General features: G+C 48.4%; 1 protein-coding gene across 2 annotated transcripts in view; it reads left to right on the top strand.

The window, feature by feature from the left end:
• Positions 1-14,391, top strand: part of LOC135895834 (acetylcholinesterase-like) — a 132,002-nt gene extending 117,611 nt beyond the window's left edge. Inside the window, exon 15 of one of the 2 annotated variants that reach the window (XM_065424033.2) lies at positions 14,089-14,391. In XM_065424033.2, the coding sequence (XP_065280105.1) occupies positions 14,089-14,260 (172 nt within the window). In that variant the 3' untranslated portion in view covers positions 14,261-14,391. The remainder of the gene's footprint in view (positions 1-14,088) is intronic. The other variant, XM_065424035.2, reaches the window with a different exon arrangement.
• Positions 14,392-19,777: the final 5,386 nt, after the last annotated feature.

Here is a 19,777-nt window from a genome sequence, read left to right as displayed (position 1 = left end):
ACATTACAGTAACAGAATATATACTGCTTATTCATATAATGAAATATCTCAATTTATTGAACATCTGTTCTGTTGGGTTTTCCCTACAGTTAGCTGTCACAGAAACGTGGCATTCAGCTTGACCAGCAGTCCTTCGTACACGTAATAGTGCATATGATTATATGCGCTTGTGGTCGGTAAGGTTGTTCCTCTGGAATTTATATTTCGATGACACATTGTTGCTAGGGTTAAGCATGATGTGAAACACTGCAGCTTAGGAAGAAACCTTGTTATACATCAAAGCTTTTCTAGATTGAGGAACCAGGTCGCTAAAACGTCCATGTGCACGAAAGGAACGCAGCCTATAAATGTTGATTGTTTCCTGATGAAGCCTCTCTTGTACGTAGCTTTGAGAAACGTGAGAAAAAATGCAGAGAGAATACGAAGATACCTCACAATTTAATGTTATTCACATATAAACTATATTATATATAATAATAATCACATATAAAGATGTATTTACAATATTTCCAAGAGAGACAACGATGTATAAAGAAAATGGCTGTCGAAACCGAGTTCAGCTTTAAACGTCAAATCTTATGACTGGTGCCACCCTCGGTTGCTCCGTAACACAACCCCCGCCTGTAAAGCAACCCTCTCAGCGCTACTATAAGGAAGGTTAACTCGCAGCAAAGTAAGGCTTCATGCGGGAAATATGCACAATGTCCGTGGGCACACGCGAGTACAGCGGAGCGATTTCGCAGTTCGCATCGCGAAGATCACGCAATATTGCGTAGGGCCTGTGTAGCGCTTTCAGACAAGCCTACGTGGTGACATGGTTTCAATAGAAGGACAACGGAGCCAGGAGGAAAATTGAACCTCTCAATGTCAGCCATCGTATCGGATCTTATGCGCGGCCTGAGACTCAGTGAACCGGGAGCCGGCAATATGGCGTGCCGTGCGAGCCCGGGCGAAGACGTCTTGTGCATTTTTAGTGGAAGTGTTCGTTGAGGACGGAAGCAGTTTGTCAAAGGGCAAAGAAGGGTGGCGGCCGCACTCAATGTAAAACGGTTAAAAGCCAGCGGTCTTGTGGCGAGACAAGTTATAGGCGAACGTCAGGAAGGGTAACTTGCTGTCCGAATCACTGTGGTCGTCAGAAACGTATATTCGCAGCATTTCTCTCAACCTGCGATTGAGCCGCTCCTTCAGTGTGTTTATCTGCGGGTGGTAGGCGGTGGCAAGCTTTTGCTCGGCAGAATGGGAGCGAAGTAGGCCTTCAACTACTGGGTAGAAAAAGGTGCGGCCGCGATTAGTAAGGAGCTGCTGGTGTGCGTCGTCATTGCGGTTGACATCATGTCAAAGGAAATCTGCTGTCTCATTCGCACAGCTTGCGCGCAAAGCTCGCATAATCGCGTACCGGGTCGCGTAATCAGACGCGACAACGACCCACTTATTGCCAGATTTCGACGTCGGAAATAGGCCGAGACGATCGAGACCGACGTGAACGAATGGTTCTGAGGGCACATCGATGGGATGAATACGTCCAGCGGGCAGCACAGCAGGTTTTTTGAGGCGCTGACAGAGCGCAGAGGCTGCACCGTAGTAATGCACAAAGCGGTAAAGGCATGGCCAGTAGAGGCGGTTCCCTACGCGGTGGTAAGTGTGCGGAACGCTGAGGTTGCCTGCAGTAGGGGTGTCATGCAAGTGCTCAAGAACTGACGTCTGGAGATGGGATGTTACAACGAGCTAAAACGTTTGGCGCTTGAGGGCGTAAACTGCGGTGGTAGACAAGGTCGTCGCGGAGCACGAACACGTGCAGTGTAGGCTCCGAATGTCCAGAATTGAGATGATCGGTGAGAACACTTAAGCAGTCATCACGCTGTTGTTCAGTGCGTATATCCGGCAGATAAGACAGAAATGGCCAGGACGCAGGAGTCGGTGTCGTGCGCGTCATATTCAAGGTGGTCGACAGAATGACAGCAGAGGCAGTCGGCGACCTTGTGCAAACGGCTTCATTTAAATAAAACAGCAAACAAATATTCTTGGAGCCTTGGCGCCCATCTACCCAATCGTCCAGTGGGGTCTTTAAGTGAAGAGATCCAGCACAAGGCGTGGTGATCGGTAAGCACAGAAAATGTGCGGCCGTACGAGTAGGGGCGCAATTTGGCCACTGCCCAAACTAACGGCCCAGATACTCCCGTTCGGCAATTAAAAGGATCCTCTAGACGGGTGACAGGACGCGACTGGCGTAAGATATTACGCGCTCTGCGTTACACTACAACTGAAGCACAGCCCCAATTCCATGGTCACTGGGATCCGTGTGAAGTTCCCTGGTAGCAGATGGATCATAATGAGCCAGCAATGAGGGAGCCGTGAGCAAACGTACGAGGGTGGAGAAGGCTTTCATTTGAGCAAGGCCCCATGTAAAAGCAAAGTCGTTCTTAAGTCGGTGAGCTGGCGGGTGGTGTCGGCAAAGTTCTTGGTAAAACGACGGAAATACGAGCATAGCCCAGCAAAGCTATTACGTCTGCGGCAGAAGACAGAGCAGGAAAGTTGTCAGGATCGGGTTGAACGCCAGCGGCACTGACGAGATGGCCAAGAACAATAATTTTACGATGACCAAAGTGGCACTTGGATGAGTTCAATTGGAAGCCTGAGCATCAGAAAACAGCAAGAACAGCTGATACACACGTTGGATGACTGGAGGACGTTGGAGGTGAAAAGATTATGATATCGTCTAGATAACACAGACATGTGGACCATATATAGCCGCGAAGTAAGGAGTCCATCATTTTTTTAATGTTTTCGGGGCACAACAAATGCGGAACGGCATAACCATGACTTGGTAGAGGTCGTCAGGTGTTACGAAGGCCGTTTTCTCACGGTCCATGTCATCTACCGAGATTTGCCAATGGCCTGACCGGAGTTCTACCGATGAAAAGTACTTGGCTCCATGCAAGCAGTCGAAGGCGTCGCCAATACGCAGCAGAGGGTACACATCCTTGCGTGTGATTTTTGAAGTCTATAATCCACAAACAAGCGCCAACTGCCGTCCTTCTTTTTGACAAGGACACGGACTGCAAGATGGCTCGAGAATGCCTTTAGTCAACATCCGATTGACTTCTCGTATCACTTGTTGTTCAGCATGTGAAACATTATACGGATGGTGGGGTGCCGGATTGGAGGCTTCGTTATAAATACGATAGGCGACCACCGATGTCTGGGCTAAAGGACCATCAAGGTCCAAAATTTCCCGGTAAGTTTCCAAGAGATGGCGCAAGTCAGCAGCTTGTACCGGAACAAGATCAGACGCAATCATCTTGCTGAGTTCGTCTGTGATAATCGCTCAATCGGAGCTTCCTGTAGAGGACGACGGAATGTCGGCATCAAGAGCCGTTATACTGCAATCGTTCACAGGCGAGATGTCGCCCGAAAGACACACCTCTGGGAAAAATTTGTATAGAGCAGTTAAAATTATGGAGAGGGAGCGCAGTCTGATTGCCTGTAACAGTGAACACTGTATGGGGAATGGCCAAGTTTCTTTCAACTAGTTTTTTAGCGGTGAGACATAGCACGTATACGCCATCAGGAACATATGGGAAAGACTGTAGAGTAACGTACGTAGTGGCTTGACGTGAGAAGTGGAAGGCTTCAGGAGAGCATAACCGTGGTTGTGCGACTGGTGGACTATAGTAGTCTCGGGGCATTTCAAGCTGAATGACACTATAGACGCGCAATCAGAAGGCTGAATGGGACGATAAAGAGACTAAGCCGACTTTAACGTCGTAAGCGATTTGTTCCGAAATGGCAAACAAAACAGCCGTTAGGCGCCCCGCGACACCAATACGAGCGGTGAACATACCATGCGTGGTAGGCGTTCCTCCGTCAGCGACGCGGAGGGTTAGCGATGAAGCGAGTAGGAGAATTTTGTGCAGGCGTCGGTTCAACTGGGCACTCATCACGGAGACGAGCGTGACACTGTCAGTAAGCGTTCGGACACTGACGCAATCGACTAAAACGTACGTCAAGTTTTGTTTGGTCGGCAAAGTGATCAGAGGGTTTTGCGGTCCAGTCGTCCATACAGCGTCACCTCTGGGAGCTTCATCGCTTAGTTTCCCGGAGATGACCGTCGAGGCTGCATCGTGGATGGTGGGCTGTGAGCCTGCGGCAATAGGGACGACGGTCGGCGAGCTGGTGAGGAACCGGACTGGTGATATCGGAATGACGAGGGTGGAATGTTCTAAGGAGCACGAGCGTCATTGTTTGGCTGTTGAGGTGAAATGTAGGCTCGTAAGACGCTCGCCTTGTGCGGGGCGATAGCTGGTGAATGGTGGTCTTAGAGGGGAGGAGACAGTGCGGTTAAAATGGCGAGAAATGTGTCCGCTATGCCTGCTGGCAAAATCGATTGACGGATCGCCTTCGGTGCGCCACTCGGCTCGATTTCTATATCGTGCAGGATACTGCAGACCAATCAATGGGCCTCAAGCAGGAGGCAGCTAGACAGCTGCGAACCGACAATGGCACGTACAAAATGAACTTCAACATTAGCGAGTTCTTCGCAGACTATTGCCTCCACAAATGGTGCTCTATAGGCAAGTTGTTTGGGTGGCTGTGGCGGGAAAATGGCTGTAGAAGCCATAGCTTCAAGTTCTCGCCGCACTTTCCTCGTCAGGTCATCTGATGATGGTCGCTGCACTCCAAGCCTGTCGTCATGAGAGGATGTCGCAGCTGTGTTCGGCAGACGTGCCAACGGCGTAGCAATGCAACGGCTCTTGGCCTGCTCAAGGCGTTGACACCCTTTTATGATGTCCCGTACTGTTTCACAATTTTCGCATATGAGCAGGTTGAAAGCATCGTCAGTGATTCCCATCAGTACAGGCCCAAACTTATCTGACTCAGCCAAATCGCTGTTGGCCTCACGGCACAGAACCAGCACGTCATGGATGTAAGAGTGTATGATCCTGTATGCTGCAGGGCGAGTGTCACTAGTTCTTTCTTAGCGGTGCTCTACTTCCCGGCGGGAAAGCCGAACAATCCCTCAGCTTCTATTTGCACATGTCCCAGTCGTTAAGCTCTTCCTCTTCGTGGTTAAACGACACCTTCACCGTGCCTTGCAAGTAGAATACCAAGTTAGCTAACATAATCGTCGGATCCCATCTGTTGTGGGAACTTTCACGCTTACATGCCATGTAGGGTCCTGTTTCGTCCGTCATGTTGTCGGGTCCAGGATGACACCCACTGCAAAGCTCCGTTGTTTCTAGTGGGTATACCGCACCTGTCATCACTTTGTTGGGTTGCATAAGCCACATATAAATTTGTTTACAATATATACAACAGAGACATTGATGCATAAACAAGATAACTGTCAAGACCGATTCCACCTCTACACTTCAAATCCTCTTCTACTGACTGGCGCCACTTTGGGTGGCTCCTTAACAATATTTATATACTTCGGAAGAAATATTACAAGGAGGAAAATTTGCTACATTTACTAAACCTGTACGCTGAAGAGCTCTTTGAAACTCGTATTAACGCAACCTTTCTTATTGACGTCACATTTTACTCCCCTGTAATGCAGCCATCGTAACTGAGTAACTATATGGTTTTGTCTACCGTGCCACCGGGCTCTAAAGTCCCTGCACTGAGTTCACTGATGCACATTTTAACCACTTTGTATGGAAATAAAGGGGGGACAGCAATATTGCTTCAACTACGTTCCGTAAAGGTACTTCATCTGGTCATCACCAGTAGACTACACTTCATACCTCTATATGTGTTGCACGACCTCTCGTCGCGACCTCCAGTCACCCGGCCCTTCCGTTAGTGCACTCTGTAATCTGCCTAAAATTTCACCTCATCTTATCTGCTAATACTCTGCCATCTTCGACTGCGTTTTCCTTCCGTTGGCTGCTATTCCATTTTTGCGATGGCGGGCCGCTCATCTGTCGTCCGCTATAAACGAAAACCTACTGTCAAATTTCCACCATGATGTGTTCCTTTCTCTCAGCACTAAATATGCTGGACAAAAAAAAAGTCGTATTCTCCATATTTTCCATATCCATTTGCATCATACAACAAATGCGAAAAATTGGTCTGTATATTGGATCCTATATGGTTCATGTGTGATTATTGGATATGAATGTTACACGGCACATGAGGTTTGTCAATTGGGTAGTTAGAAAAAATTTCAGAAGTTAAAAGCATCTGATCCCTTTCGGTCATTCCCACTGTTTGGGTTGAGCAGGGGCTCATACTTATAACGCATGAAGACTTCTCCGCTGTACACAAAATATTGTTCTAAAGACAACTAAGCAAATAATTTCTGGACTCTTCACTGCGTCATTAAGTACTGTATCCCACTAAGTCCGTGATAAGAAAAAGGAGGAGCTTCAGACATTCTTCGCGTTCAATACATATATATATATATATATATTGTAGCGAGATGTAAGCTATTCTTTGTCATCTGTACATGATCATCATCATGTGGGGCTCATATGGGGTTCTTCTTCATCATCGCTTGTGGGGCTGGCTCTCGAGTGTGCTCCTTGCTGTGGGCGTGGCCGGTTCGCCTAACCTTTTGACGCGGAATAAAAGCCGTGATTACTGCTGCGTCACAAGTGGTGGAGTGTGCTCTTCGGTCCCCCGTCCTCTGACTCCCCGCTCAACCTCCTGGAGCTTCGATCGGGTCGCCGATTGTGCCAGCTGTCCGCCAACATGTCGCAGGACGAGCCCACAGGCACTTCTACTTCTACCATCTCGGCCTCGACTACCCCAGCCGCTCCATATTGGGTTGTCAGTGGGCACCAGCGTGATCCCCATCTGTTTGCTGGACTTCGCGGTGAAGACGTCGAGGATTGGCTGGACGACTATGACCGAGTGAGTTCGGCTAACCGTTGGGACGATGCGTCCAAGCTGCGTCACGTCGCCTTTTATCTGACAGGCGTAGCGAAGACTTGGTTTTTCAACCATGAGGTTGATTTCACGAACTGGGGTGCTTTCACACAGCAGCTCCGCCAAATCTTCGGCACACCGGCTGTTCGTTCTGCCCTCGCAAAAAAGACGCTCGACACTCGCAAGCAACAACCCGGTGAATCTTATACGTCGTACATCGAGGATGTGCTTGCTCTTTGTCGACGCGTGCACACGGCCATGACCGAATCAGACAGGGTTCGCCACATCCTCAAAGGCATCGGCGCCATTGCTTTCAATGCTTTAGCCATCCAGAACCCCACTACCGTCGCTGATATCGTCGCTACTTGCCAGCGCCTTGACGAACTGGAATCAGTACGGTTGCAGCCGGACACCACTGCAAACACTAGCGCCAACGACCCTACGTTACGAGCAATGATACGCGCAATAATTCGAGAAGAGCTCCAGTATCTTGGCTTAGCAGCAGGACCTATGCCTTCTCATGCCTCCGATACCAATCTGCGAGATGTCATCAAGGAGGAATTGGCATCCATGGCTGGTGCAGCGTACACGGACCCTCTAACACCTAGGGCCCCATCGACGTACGCACAAGTAGCCGCAGCTACTCCAGTCATCGTCCCACCGATGCCTCCAAAACCAACACCTGCTCACATCGCTTCCATGACTACCAGCGCACCTACCCAAACCAGCTATCCGCAGTGGCGTCCTCCTCGTCCCATCTGCTACTACTGCGGCTATCGCGGCCACATAGCGCGTTTTTGCCGCAAGCGCCAGCAAGACGAGCGTCGCGGCTATGACGTATACGAACGGGATGACTTTTCGCCCGGAGCTACTTTCCAACGTCAAGGGAGCTTCCATGACCAACGCCGTCCTTATGGTCCACCGCGCGGACGCTCTCCATCGCCTACTGTAGCATCCGAGACGGCTTACCGTCCTGCGAGACGCCGCTCGCCGTCACCCCTTCGCCGCTCGACGTCCCCACTGAGACCTGCTTCTCAATTCGCCGAGCGTCGTCCGGAAAACTAAATTATGCAGCTTTTGGAGGAAAAGCTGCATCGAACGACAGGACAGAAATTCCTCCATCGCGTCCGTACAATGTGATATTGGTTGGAGTAGAAGGTGTACAAGTAGAAGCTTTAATAGACACTGGTGCTAGTGTTTCAGTCATTCACCGTGATTTGTGTTCGCGACTTCGGAAAGTTACGACCCCCTATGAAGGACCTACGCTACTCGCTGCTCAAGGGGCCTCCATTCGACCTATCGCCATGTGCACAGCTCGTATTTCCATCGATGGACTTCTACATCACGTACAATTTGCAGTGCTAAGTTCGTGTGCCCAGCAGCTCATATTGGGATGGGATTTTCTTTCTATGGCCTCCGCCTCCATCTGCTGTGGACAACGCGTTCTCCATATGACCGACACGACCTATTCACTTCATGCAGATGACACACCCCTTCACTTCCGTGCTGCAGAAGATACCGCGTTACCTCCTCACCATCAAAGCATCGTTACTATCACGTCTGATGTGATTGACTGCGGCGACGTGCTCGTCTTACCATCTGCACGCTGTCTTGCAAGAGGGATAGCCTTTGCATCAGGGCTCGTTAGGTTTGATGATGGCTCTGCACTTCTCTACGCTACAAACCCGACATCCGAAAAGATTCTCATCCCTAAAGGCACTACATTGGCTTGCGCCACTGCATCAGAGTCTATATCTGTTATTTCCTTTAAACCAGCTTCCTCTGAAGGTCCTTGTACCGGACGGGCCGCATCTCCTTCAGCTCTTGCAGCTGCCATCAGTTCCGACCTGACACCTTCGCAGTCACAACAATTGCTTGCTTTGCTCCAAAAACATGAAGCTTCCTTTGACGCGCATTCATCTTCGTTGGGAAAGACTTCGATTACGACGCATCGGATAGAGACAGATGGTACATCCATCGTGCGCCGTAGACCATATCGCGTATCGCTAGCCGAGAGGAAAGTCATTGACGAGAACGTCACCGACATGCTCCAACGCAACATAATACGCCCCTCTGCTAGCCCTTGGTCTTCCCCCGTTGTTTTGGTTCGCAAAAAAGACGGCTCTGTTCGATTTTGTGTCGACTACCGAGCACTTAACAAGATCACACGCAAGGATGTATACCCTATGCCGCGAATAGACGATGCCTTGGATTCCCTGCAGGGTGCCGAGTACTTCTCCAGCATCGATCTGCGTTCAGGCTACTGGCAGATACCTATGCATGAGGACGATAAGGAGAAAACAGCGTTTTCAACACCAGATGGACTCTACGAGTTTAATGTCATGCCATTCGGCCTTTGCAATGCGCCCGCAACGTTCGAGCGCATGATTGACACCGTTCTTCGTGGCCTAAAGTGGAAGACTTGCCTGTGCTATCTCGACGATATTGTTGTTTTCTCGTCAACCTTCTCTCAGCACCTGCAACGTCTGGATGACGTTCTCAGGTGCCTTGCCAACGCTGGACTTCAGCTAAACACCAAGAAATGCCATTTTGCGAGCAAGACGATCAAAGTTCTAGGTCACATTGTGAGCAAAGATGGCATTCGTCCTGATCCTGACAAGGTTTCCGCAGTTCAGCACTTCCCTCGTCCCGAAAAGACCAAAGATTTGCGTAGTTTCTTAGGCCTCGCTTCCTATTTTCGGCGATTCATACGGGGCTTCGCCTCAATAGCGCCACCTCTGCACAAATTACTGGGTTCTAATGTTCCCTTTGTGTGGTCTCCCGAATGTGAATCTGCGTTCACCCATCTGAAGCAAGCTCTTACATCTGAACCAGTCCTACGCCATTTTGATGAAGCTGCTCCTACCCTCCTGCATACGGATGCTAGTGGTCACGGCATTGGTGGCATTCTCCTACAGCGAGACGACACTTTAGGTGAGAGGGTCGTCGCATACGCAAGTCGCGTTCTGACAAACGCCGAAAAGAATTACACCATCACGGAGCAGGAATGTCTAGCTATCATTTGGTCTGTGCAAAAGTTTCGACCTTATCTTCACGGCCGCCACTTTACGGTCGTTACAGACCATCATGCATTATGCTGGCTTTCGACGCTGAAGACCTTGTCTGGACGACTTGGTCGGTGGATTCTTCGTTTGCAAGAATACGACTTTACCATTACCTACAAGTGCGGGAAAAAACACCAAGATGCAGACGCGCTTTATCGCTGTCCGCTTCCTACGACACCATGCAATGGAGCTCCAACTACCATCCGTGACAAGCTTTCGCTCAATCCCTCCTCAGATGCTTTCTTGTTGGCCACTGTCGACGAGATGCCTCCACACGACAACAAATCCTTCCAATTTCATCAACTTGCCGACTCTTACTGTCGGCGCATCATTGACCACCTTCAAGGAGCTTCGCGCCCGCCTAACGCCCGCCTTCGTCGGCAGCTGACGCAATTTAAGATTGACAACCGCGTCCTATACCGTCACGTCTATCACCCTGACGGTCAACGCTGGGTTCCTGTTCTGCCACGCTCTCTACGTGCTCATGTCCTGCGGGCTTCTCACGACGACATGTCTGCTGGTCACCTTGGTTTCCAGAAAACCTATGACCACATCAAAGGGCGCTTCTACTGGCCTGGATTGTCCGCCAGTGTAGCGAGGTATGTCGCTTCCTGCGCTCTATGTCAGCGTCGAAAGCTCCCTACATCAGCTCCAAGCGGACAACTGCAACCGGTTCCATGTCCGTCGCAACCATTTGAGGTCTTTGGAGTTGACCTATATGGCCCTCTTCCTGTGACTCTCACCGGTAAACGATGGATTGTGACAGCCGTTGATCACTTGACACGCTACGCCGAAACAACTTGTGTGAGTTCTGCCTCAGCCTCTGAAGTTGCTGCATTCGTACTTCAATCCTTAATACTGCGTCACGGTGCTCCTCGCGTCCTCCTGAGCGACCGTGGAAAAGCATTCCTTTCGCAACTGCTAGACGAAGTACTCAGAGCCTCCGGAACCACCCACAAGACTACCTCCAGTTACCATCCGCAAAGCAACGGCCTCACAGAGCGATTTCATCGCACGCTGTCAGACATGTTAGCCATGTACATTGACCCGGATCACAGAAACTGGGACGCAATTTTACCATTCGTGACCTTTGCATATAATACCGCCGTTCAACGCACGACCGGTTACTCGCCATTCTACCTTGTCTATGGTCGTTCGCCCTCTTCCTGTCTTGACGTCTCTTTCTTCGCGCCAACTGTCCATCAATGTCCTTCCTCCTGCGAAGAATATGTGTCCCGCATTCTGCGTTGTCGCCAGCTCGCCCGCATCAACACCGAAGCACGGCAACAGGACCGCAAGCAGCATTACGACGCCTCTCATCGCGTCGTGTGCTTCCGCCCTGGCGAGGAAGTGCTACTCCGGACACCAGTTCGTACTCCTGGCTTGTGTGACAAGTTTCAGCTTCGGTTCATCGGCCCCTACAAAGTCATGGAGCAGACTTCTCCAGTGAACTATCGCGTGGAACCAGTTATTGTTCCAAATGACCGCCGCTGCCGCGCCGCTGAGATTGTCCACGTTTCCCGTATGAAACCTTTCACGAGACGTTCACCGCCCCTTTGAGTTGCGGCCAGGATGGCCGCTCTCGCGCGAGGGGACATTAGTGTAGCGAGATGTAAGCTATTCTTTGTCATCTGTACATGATCATCATCATGTGGGGCTCATATGGGGTTCTTCTTCATCATCGCTTGTGGGGCTGGCTCTCGAGTGTGCTCCTTGCTGTGGGCGTGGTCGGTTCGCCTAACCTTTTGACGCGGAATAAAAGCCGTGATTACTGCTGCGTCACAATATATATATATATATATATATATATATATATATATATATATATATATATATATATATATATATATATATATATGTGTGTGTGTGTGTGTGTGTGTGTGTGTGTGTGTGTGTGTGTGTGTGTGTGTGTGTGTGTGTGTGAGAGCTTCGCTTGAATCAATCGCACGATCGTCGTACGCGGCAGTGAAGTAACTAGTGAAATGCAGGACCACAATGGCACCACAATTCAGTGGCCATGCTGCCTGTCTAGAGCGCGCGAGCTGTGGGCTTCGCTGTGTGCGCCATTGCGTGCTCGCGCGTTACACCGCAGCCGCATTTGGTTATGGTATGGCTCTGTTTACCACGGATCGTTTCACGCGCAAGCAACAAGCTCACGCGCTTCTATCCTGAAGTGGTGCCGGCCTTTGTGAGTCATTGGACACCCAAGATTTTATGAAATACACCGGTGTCAGGCAATAACGCAATCTCCCTTGGCTTTCAAGGTGCGCCACTGGAAAATCTCTAGGTAGCCTAGGAATGGACAGTTGGTTCAGGCGATCAGGGAGCCCTCACCCCTTGGGTAGCCCACATTCAGCATGCGGGAACACACTCTACCGAGCCAGCGTCGCCTCCGCTAGAGGGTGCAAAAGGTGCACCACAGGGCACCGCCATTGCACTTTATTCACACGTAACGCGTCATCGCTGTAGAAATCAGCAATTACAAAACACTCTCCTCTATACGCACTATTCGCGCGTCTACACATTCTACGCCGGAAAGCCCACGTGGGTGCATCAAACCCCACGTGGGTGCATTTCCATAAAAGGCAGCATTTTAATCGCGATTGTAAATCTGTGTGCAGTAATCGACTATCTGCAAGCGCGTGCTTCTGGCAGAAGACAACAGCGCTGTAACTGGACACTTGAGTTCCGTCGAGTGCTGCACACTTAGCCTTCCGCTCGGCTTCCTTGCGCGTAGAACTCATATTGCACCGGCGAAGCGCCGTATACTATAAGACTGAAGTGATGATGAGCGCATGTAAATTTGTTTTTTATCTTCTCATGTCTTGGACTGTATACAATGGACTTAAGTAAAGTGTATTTAATTGTGTTCATTTTGTTGAAGCACCGCCTAAAACGTTGAAAATGGGTTTGCTATGTGCGCCTATATTACGTTTCCATTACTGCAATGACGACGGCAGTCACCACCGTCGTTGTGGCATCCTCCTTATACCGCTTACCCAGTTAGCTATACCATCTTTACGTTGAAGCGAGGAATGAAGTAAAAAAATTAGCAGATGTACGCGAGTTCGAGCAATTCAAACTTCAAAGACAGAGAAACTGTACAAGAAAATATTTCACACTGTTTGAAAGTTATAGGGGTTTGAATTGCCGCAGACCAAAATCACTGATACTTTGCAAGCTCTTTCCTATATCCCAGCTTGTTACTTACTTCCTCTTGAGACTTGCAGACAGAGCAGCGCCGCAGACCAAAATCACTGATACTTTGCAAGCTCTTTCCTATATCCCAGCTTGTTACTTACATCCTCTTGAGACTTACAGACAGAGCAGCGAGGTAATCGCGTTTCATGTTGATGCTTATTGCGCAGAGTATATTCCAAAGGTAAAAAAAAAAACTTATTTTAAGATGCCACTGTTAGATATCGGAAGAGCAATCCGCAGACACAGGGGTAAAGTAAGCAGAATTTTTAAGGCTCCAAAATTTTTATTTTATTTTCCTTTTGCTTTCTCTTTCCGAGCAGCTGCCATTCAAACAAACGCGCCTTCTAGCAGAGCTCTCTTCGCGCTTCCACTCGGTGTCATGGCGGTGTGCGAGCAAAGCGCCTTCTAAAATGTGGCACGCACTGCACCAACCGTGGGAAATGCAGTTTGAACTTATCTCTCTTGTTACACAAGCTCGGAAGGGTCGGTCGCTTGAGCGCGAGGTAAACTTGTCTCACTTGCTGAATGTAGAGGCTTGCTTGTGGCTATGTGCGGGAAGGCATACTTACACTTCGAAGAATTTTATGAGCAGCCAGCGTAAAAAGAACTCTGAATTTATTTCAGGGTCCAATACAAAGGTTCGACGCAGCCTAAACATTGATGCAAATGCACACTTCCTCATTTGAACCCAAATTTTCTTCTTAGAAGCTATGCATAAATTTATGGTAGATGTGCAAAAATCACTCTATCAATCAGGAAGTGCGTTTCCGTGTACATTTAAGTATATTTTTTGAACTTCAATAATGCAGAAAAATATTTTTTGCTAAGTATTTAGGCATCGAATGACGAAGCTGCTCACTACTTTGTTTTGCGACGATGATACCATTAGAGATAGTGCTCAGTTTTAAAAATAATTTCATGGGTTTTTATGACCGCATTAACATTTTCGCAGGTCTCTGCCGAAGGTGGACGGTGAAGAGTGGCCGCTGTACACAACGGAAACAAAGAAGCGAGTTTCGATTACATCTGAGGCACTGCATGTTCTCCCAGAGGATTCGGTAGAAAGGTGTTATAGATTGGGCGAGGCATTCTTGCCTGAGCTGATGTTCGGCGCACCTACTTGAGCCTTGGGTCGTTATTATGGGAGCACCAATGCCTGTGCGGATGTGGGACTATATTCAAATTTTCCGTAGTATGTTGCATCTTGACGTTGAATAGTTTTATAGCGTTTAAATTATAGTTCGAACTGCATGAACTTGTGTTTTTGTGGTTATTTTCATTTCCACGGATTTTGTAATATGCGATAGGTCACAATTGCACTTCTTATAGAACAAGGCAATTCCAACAAGATAATACTAAGGCGACAAATGAAACATTTAGGCTATCGAGATAACCTTCCGGCGTTTTTAGCATTAATTAATTTTTTTTTATGTTGCATGTTCCATACGCCCAGGCATCGCTTGTTCTATGGGAGCAGTGTCTAGCAATGCCAAGGGACTATGTATCGATTGCGGATGAGAGGTGGTGGTGATTTAGAAGCGTAATCAAACGCTTGTCTGGCATACGCAAAAAAATTTGCAGTTTCCTCGGAAGGGCGATGCACTGCGAGCGATAAGAATGTTTGTAGTTGCGCTCAAGCTCCTATTCAACGGGGCGCTATACGACACACGAAGCCACAGCTGCTCTGCAGCAGAAACATCACGAATGCGCTTATACGCATGCGCGATGAGGGCCACCAACAGTCTCGCTGCTGTCACCCCTTGATGGAGCGCGAGACGAGACGGATTGTAAACCGGTGATGCTTGTCACTAGGCAGTTATAGAATAGCGTTTGCACCCGAACGTAAACCCACTACGTACACCCGGGGACAAACGTTTACGGACCACGGGTGTCTCCGAAAAGGTTCAACTCCCGAGCAGCATGTAGCAATAGCCAGTAAAACTGTATACGACTATGTTGTTAGCGTAGGGTAGTCGATGCCCGAAATGGAAATACCAGGCTGCTTTGTGAGGTTGCAGAGATATTGAGCTTTTTCTCAGATCTCATGCCCCGCAATATTTTGTCGCCTGGTGTACGGGAAAAATAGCGTTGTCTTCACTGCGCATGCAGCGAACGTTATTGGGTTTTGGAGGTTTACGTGCGAGATGATTACGTGTGTCATGTGGCGAGTTTACCGTTCGTAACATTTACGGACGCTAAGAAGTAGCGTTGTCGAATATGGAGGCACCCATGGCTTGCGCTTCAGCTTCATTTCTCGTGATGGCTACGCTTTCACTCGCGGTGATCGCTGGTGACAATTGAAAATGAGCTTTCACTTCCTCTAAACGCACCTAAAACGTCTGTTATGAGCGCATAGCGCGTCAATTTTCTGAGATCGTTCGACGGTTAAGGTGTACGTAGGCCTAACCAAACGCGTCCGCATAGCAGCGACATGATACGTACTAAGGGATTGTGTTTGCTTGGGTACGTTTGGCGCAAGGCCCCAGACGGTGCCCTCTTTTTCAACGTAATCCTTGCGTTTGAGTTTCCGTACATTAAAATAAGTAGAATGGAAGCTCCGTAACATCACGCAAAGGTGCTTGTGCTTACCGTACATAAAACAAACACTATTCTAAAGCTGCATGCTGTCTGATCCTAGGAATCCATGGATATAGCTTAATATTTACTATAGCCGTTCCAGTGAGACCAGTATTCGCACGCAGCTTCTTATCAGGAATGCTATTGCGCGTGCCCACAATGTTCATGCCATGCGCGGAATAAAGAATTCAATATAGCGAGCGTGACTCTGCACCCAAGCAGATTGCCCGTTCATCGCGCATCTAAAGGCCATCTCAATTTGTCGGCCTCGCGTTGTTCGCCCTTGTATGTGAAGTACATCTATAGTCGGATACAACTTTAGAAAAAAGGGGAGGCCCCGCCCAGATGACCGAAGCGGCGAAGTCACCGGCCGCCCGGCGCATGACGTCGGTCCAGAGTGCGCGCCCATTGGTGGATGCTCGTGTGCATTCGCCTCGGAGGAGTAAACGCCCCCTTTTTTTCTAAAGTTGTATCCGACTATAGTGACCGCTAGTACTCGGCGCGCTGGCCGCGCATGCGCCGTCGATAGCGGCAAGTGGCATACCTGCACAGTGCGGTGTAGCCGACAGTGACGGCGCCTAAGAAAGCGCGTGCAGGCGTTCTGAAGACATACGCGCCTTCGTTACTACTGGCGGGGGATGTATCACTTCATCCGTCATTATGTGCGCTCCTGTCTCGTTTGCCAACGCCACGAAGATCCCCGTCGTCGTTCCACCACTCCTTTGCAGCCTTTGCCTTGTCCAGCACGTGCTTTTGATCGAGTAGACATCGACACTTATGGACCTCTGCCAACACCATCAGACGGCAATCGCTGGGTAATCGTGGCCGTCGACCATCTTACGCGCTATGCGCAAACTTCCCTTTTGTCCAGCGCTTGTGCACGTGACGTCGCCTGGTTTCTCCTGTGCCACATCTTCCTTCACCACGGAGCTCCCAGGGAATTACTCAGTTATAGAGGCCGCGTCTTCCTCTCCGACGTCATCCAGGCTCTCCGCAGACTAATGGCATGGCCGAGCGCCTTAATCGCACTCTTGGTGACATGCTGGCCATGTATGTCGCATCCGACCAAAGCAAGTGGGACCAAGTTCTACCATTTCTGACCTACGCTTGGAATGCCGCCACGCAGACTACCATGGGATTTTCGTCCTTCTTTCTCCTGTATGGACGCGAAGTTTTTTCCACAATGGATACTAAGCTTCCGTACCGCTTGGACAACACGAAAACCACTACCTTATCTGATGCTGCTGCACACGCCAAAAAGTGTCGCAAGCTATCCCGTATATTTACATCAGAAGACCAGCAACGCCAGAAGCACCATCGGGAAACTTCCCATGGTCCTGTATACTATGCTCCTGGCTCACTGGTGTAGCTTTGGGTTCCAGTCCCTACCCTTGGACTGTCGCTGAAACTCGCGTCGAAGTACCAGGGCCTATACCGCGTCATAAACAAAACGGCTCCAGTCAACTATATCGTGGAAGCCCTCGAGCTACGTTTGGATCATCGCCGTCGAGGACGCGAAATTGTGCATGTCCAGCGTCTAAAGCCGTACTATGATCCGCCTTCGTGGTGCTACCCGTAGGTCACGGGACGGTTTCCTTTTCCGCGGGGGAGACAACGGTACTGTAAAATAAGGAGAAGTGGGGCGTTAGCTATGTGATAGACAATGACGACGAGAGAGAAAAGCTCAGGCTATCCGTCGAAGCAGGCAACGTTCCACAAAAATGTACATCGCTGACAAAACGCTAGGCGACGAGTCGTCGCTACAAAAGAGCATCTAACGACCGTTCAATGAATTTCTCATCTATAGTGGGCATGCAGGCGGCAGAGCTGAGGATAATGCCTTATCTCAAAATTAGAGGGAGAACGCAAGAAGAAAGCAGTAGAGAAGTAAGTGCTTTTGGATACGGCTATCTGCATATTCGTAAAACAAAGTTATTTCTTGATGTACGTAGACAGATTGATATAGATGCTGTCGATGAAAGTCGGCAGGAATACCAAAAACAGGAAAGCGTAACACCTTTTGTGTAACTGCGCCTGTTTGTGCAACTTCTTTCTTTTTCTCTGTCTTTTCTACGTGTGTTTCTCTCCAGCAATTAATAAACTCGATAAAGTTAAACGTTTAGTCAAATATGAAATTTTCTCGGCTATTTCGACAGAAATGACGACACAGCCCGAGCCACGAAGGCCCTGGTGCATCGCTCACATGACTCAAAAGGCCTTTGAGATATTCGTCCTGGCTGTTCTCAGTTTCTCATGGTAACTGAGAGTAGAGGGCCCAATATCTTTCTATCTGAAATGGTGGCCTTTAAGAGGAAGCTTTAGCCAAGGTCCAACTCCAACGCGGCCTATTCAAACCGAAAAATGTAAAAATGTAAAACCCAAACAACGTTTTTCTGAGGTAACCCCTGGACTGATTTTAGTAAAATTCATTGCATTTGAGAGAGAAAGTTAAATTCTAGAGACCGTTGGAAGCGCAATTTCGATTTCAAGCTTGAATTTTGTTAAGAAGATTTCAAAAAATTCGAATGTTTGAAAAAGAAAGTAGCAGCACGGAGCTCAGAAAATAATAGGTATGAATCAAGAGCAAACATTGCGGTTCTGTAAACGGCATCCACTAGATCATTAAAAGCGGACAAGTATCATGTGCCATCTTATATCGTACGTGAACTTCATGCGTTGTGTACAAGGATTCTAAAAAAGCTGCATTTCTGTATCTCTCAATTTTTTTTAGATTCATCTGTAACATAACTTTGCCCTCTTTAAATGTACTATTAGATGCAATTCACATAGTTGTGGTATCATTTTTTATTGACGAGTTACAGAGTTACAAATATATTGACGACCCAAACCGAAGCTTTGAAACCACGAGGCACTAGATTTTAGGTTTTTCGGTTAAATGCAACAAACGTCGCCAAATTTAGTGCATTTTTGGCCGAGAAAAACAAATTCTCCTTTTACATGTATTTAGATAGAAGCACCCGAGCTAAAGCTTCTTCTTGAACCCTTCCCCTGGCATCGACAACTATTTCGGCTAGGCTGTGAGACGTATGGAGATGGGGGCCACTGCTGTATCGCCTTCTTTGAAACAGTTCGATACCATATCGGACGCATTACTCGGCACTCTCTGGCCCCGAACAGCGCACCAAAGTCGCCACCGTTCAATTACGCTAGCAATTATTTCACTTGAAGGATCAAAAGCAGCAACAAACTGCCGAGGCGCAAATGCAATACCAAAGCGACACACAATGGCCATGACGTCTATGAGCTTTTACAGTCACATCCGGTGTCTTCTATACACGAAAGCGTCGCCTTTCACATTGGTTTCTATTGCCCGTGAGAGCCGTTTCCTTGGGTGCAAATTCATTTCGTCACCACCCAGTGTCGCCTTTCTGCTTCGTGGTTAAATTGCGAAATATGAAAGGTCTCATATAGCTTTTCTACGCCACCAAGTACGCTCAAATTATGTAAGGTTGCTGTGAGGCGCTTATGGTTTAACTTTCGATGCGTATTTCAGGCTCGAAAATTTTGTGTCGTGAACCCACTAGGTTTTAAAGCAACGTTGAGAGTAATTTATGCATATAAATCTTGTGCAAGAAATTCAGTGAGTGGTAGATATAGTGGCACGGATTGTCAAGCATTAGCAATGCTATACAAAACAACATTCAAAAAAGTGTCAGAAAGAGTTAGAAAGGGAACGGCATTAAAACCGCTATCTAAAATTGTCGCCATAACGCTTGTGCTACTGTTCTGAAAGATGTTCTGGTCTGATCTCCTTGGAAAATAAGAATATCTAAAGCAGCTGAAACCAGCCGTTTTTGAAGGTCAGTGGCGTAACTGACACCGCCCGCTTAGTTATCGTAAACTGCTCCAAAAGTATGCATACACCGGACGCTGCTTGTAGAGTGGCCCTACAAGAATTAGAGAAAAAAATATCTGGCCCTATGTGCTATTACTATCTGAGATATACGCTATCATTGTCTGAGACCTACAGTAGTCGACTGTGTCTAAGACATTGAGTCATGGAAGCGCGATTGTAAGTATTGTAACGAGATTACCATAAGAAG

Source organism: Dermacentor albipictus, chromosome 2 (assembly GCF_038994185.2).
Source record: "Dermacentor albipictus isolate Rhodes 1998 colony chromosome 2, USDA_Dalb.pri_finalv2, whole genome shotgun sequence".
Classification (NCBI taxonomy): Eukaryota; Metazoa; Arthropoda; class Arachnida; order Ixodida; family Ixodidae; genus Dermacentor; species Dermacentor albipictus.
The sequence above is the reverse complement of the archived record's forward strand: the minus strand, read 5'-3'. Positions and strand labels throughout refer to the sequence as shown.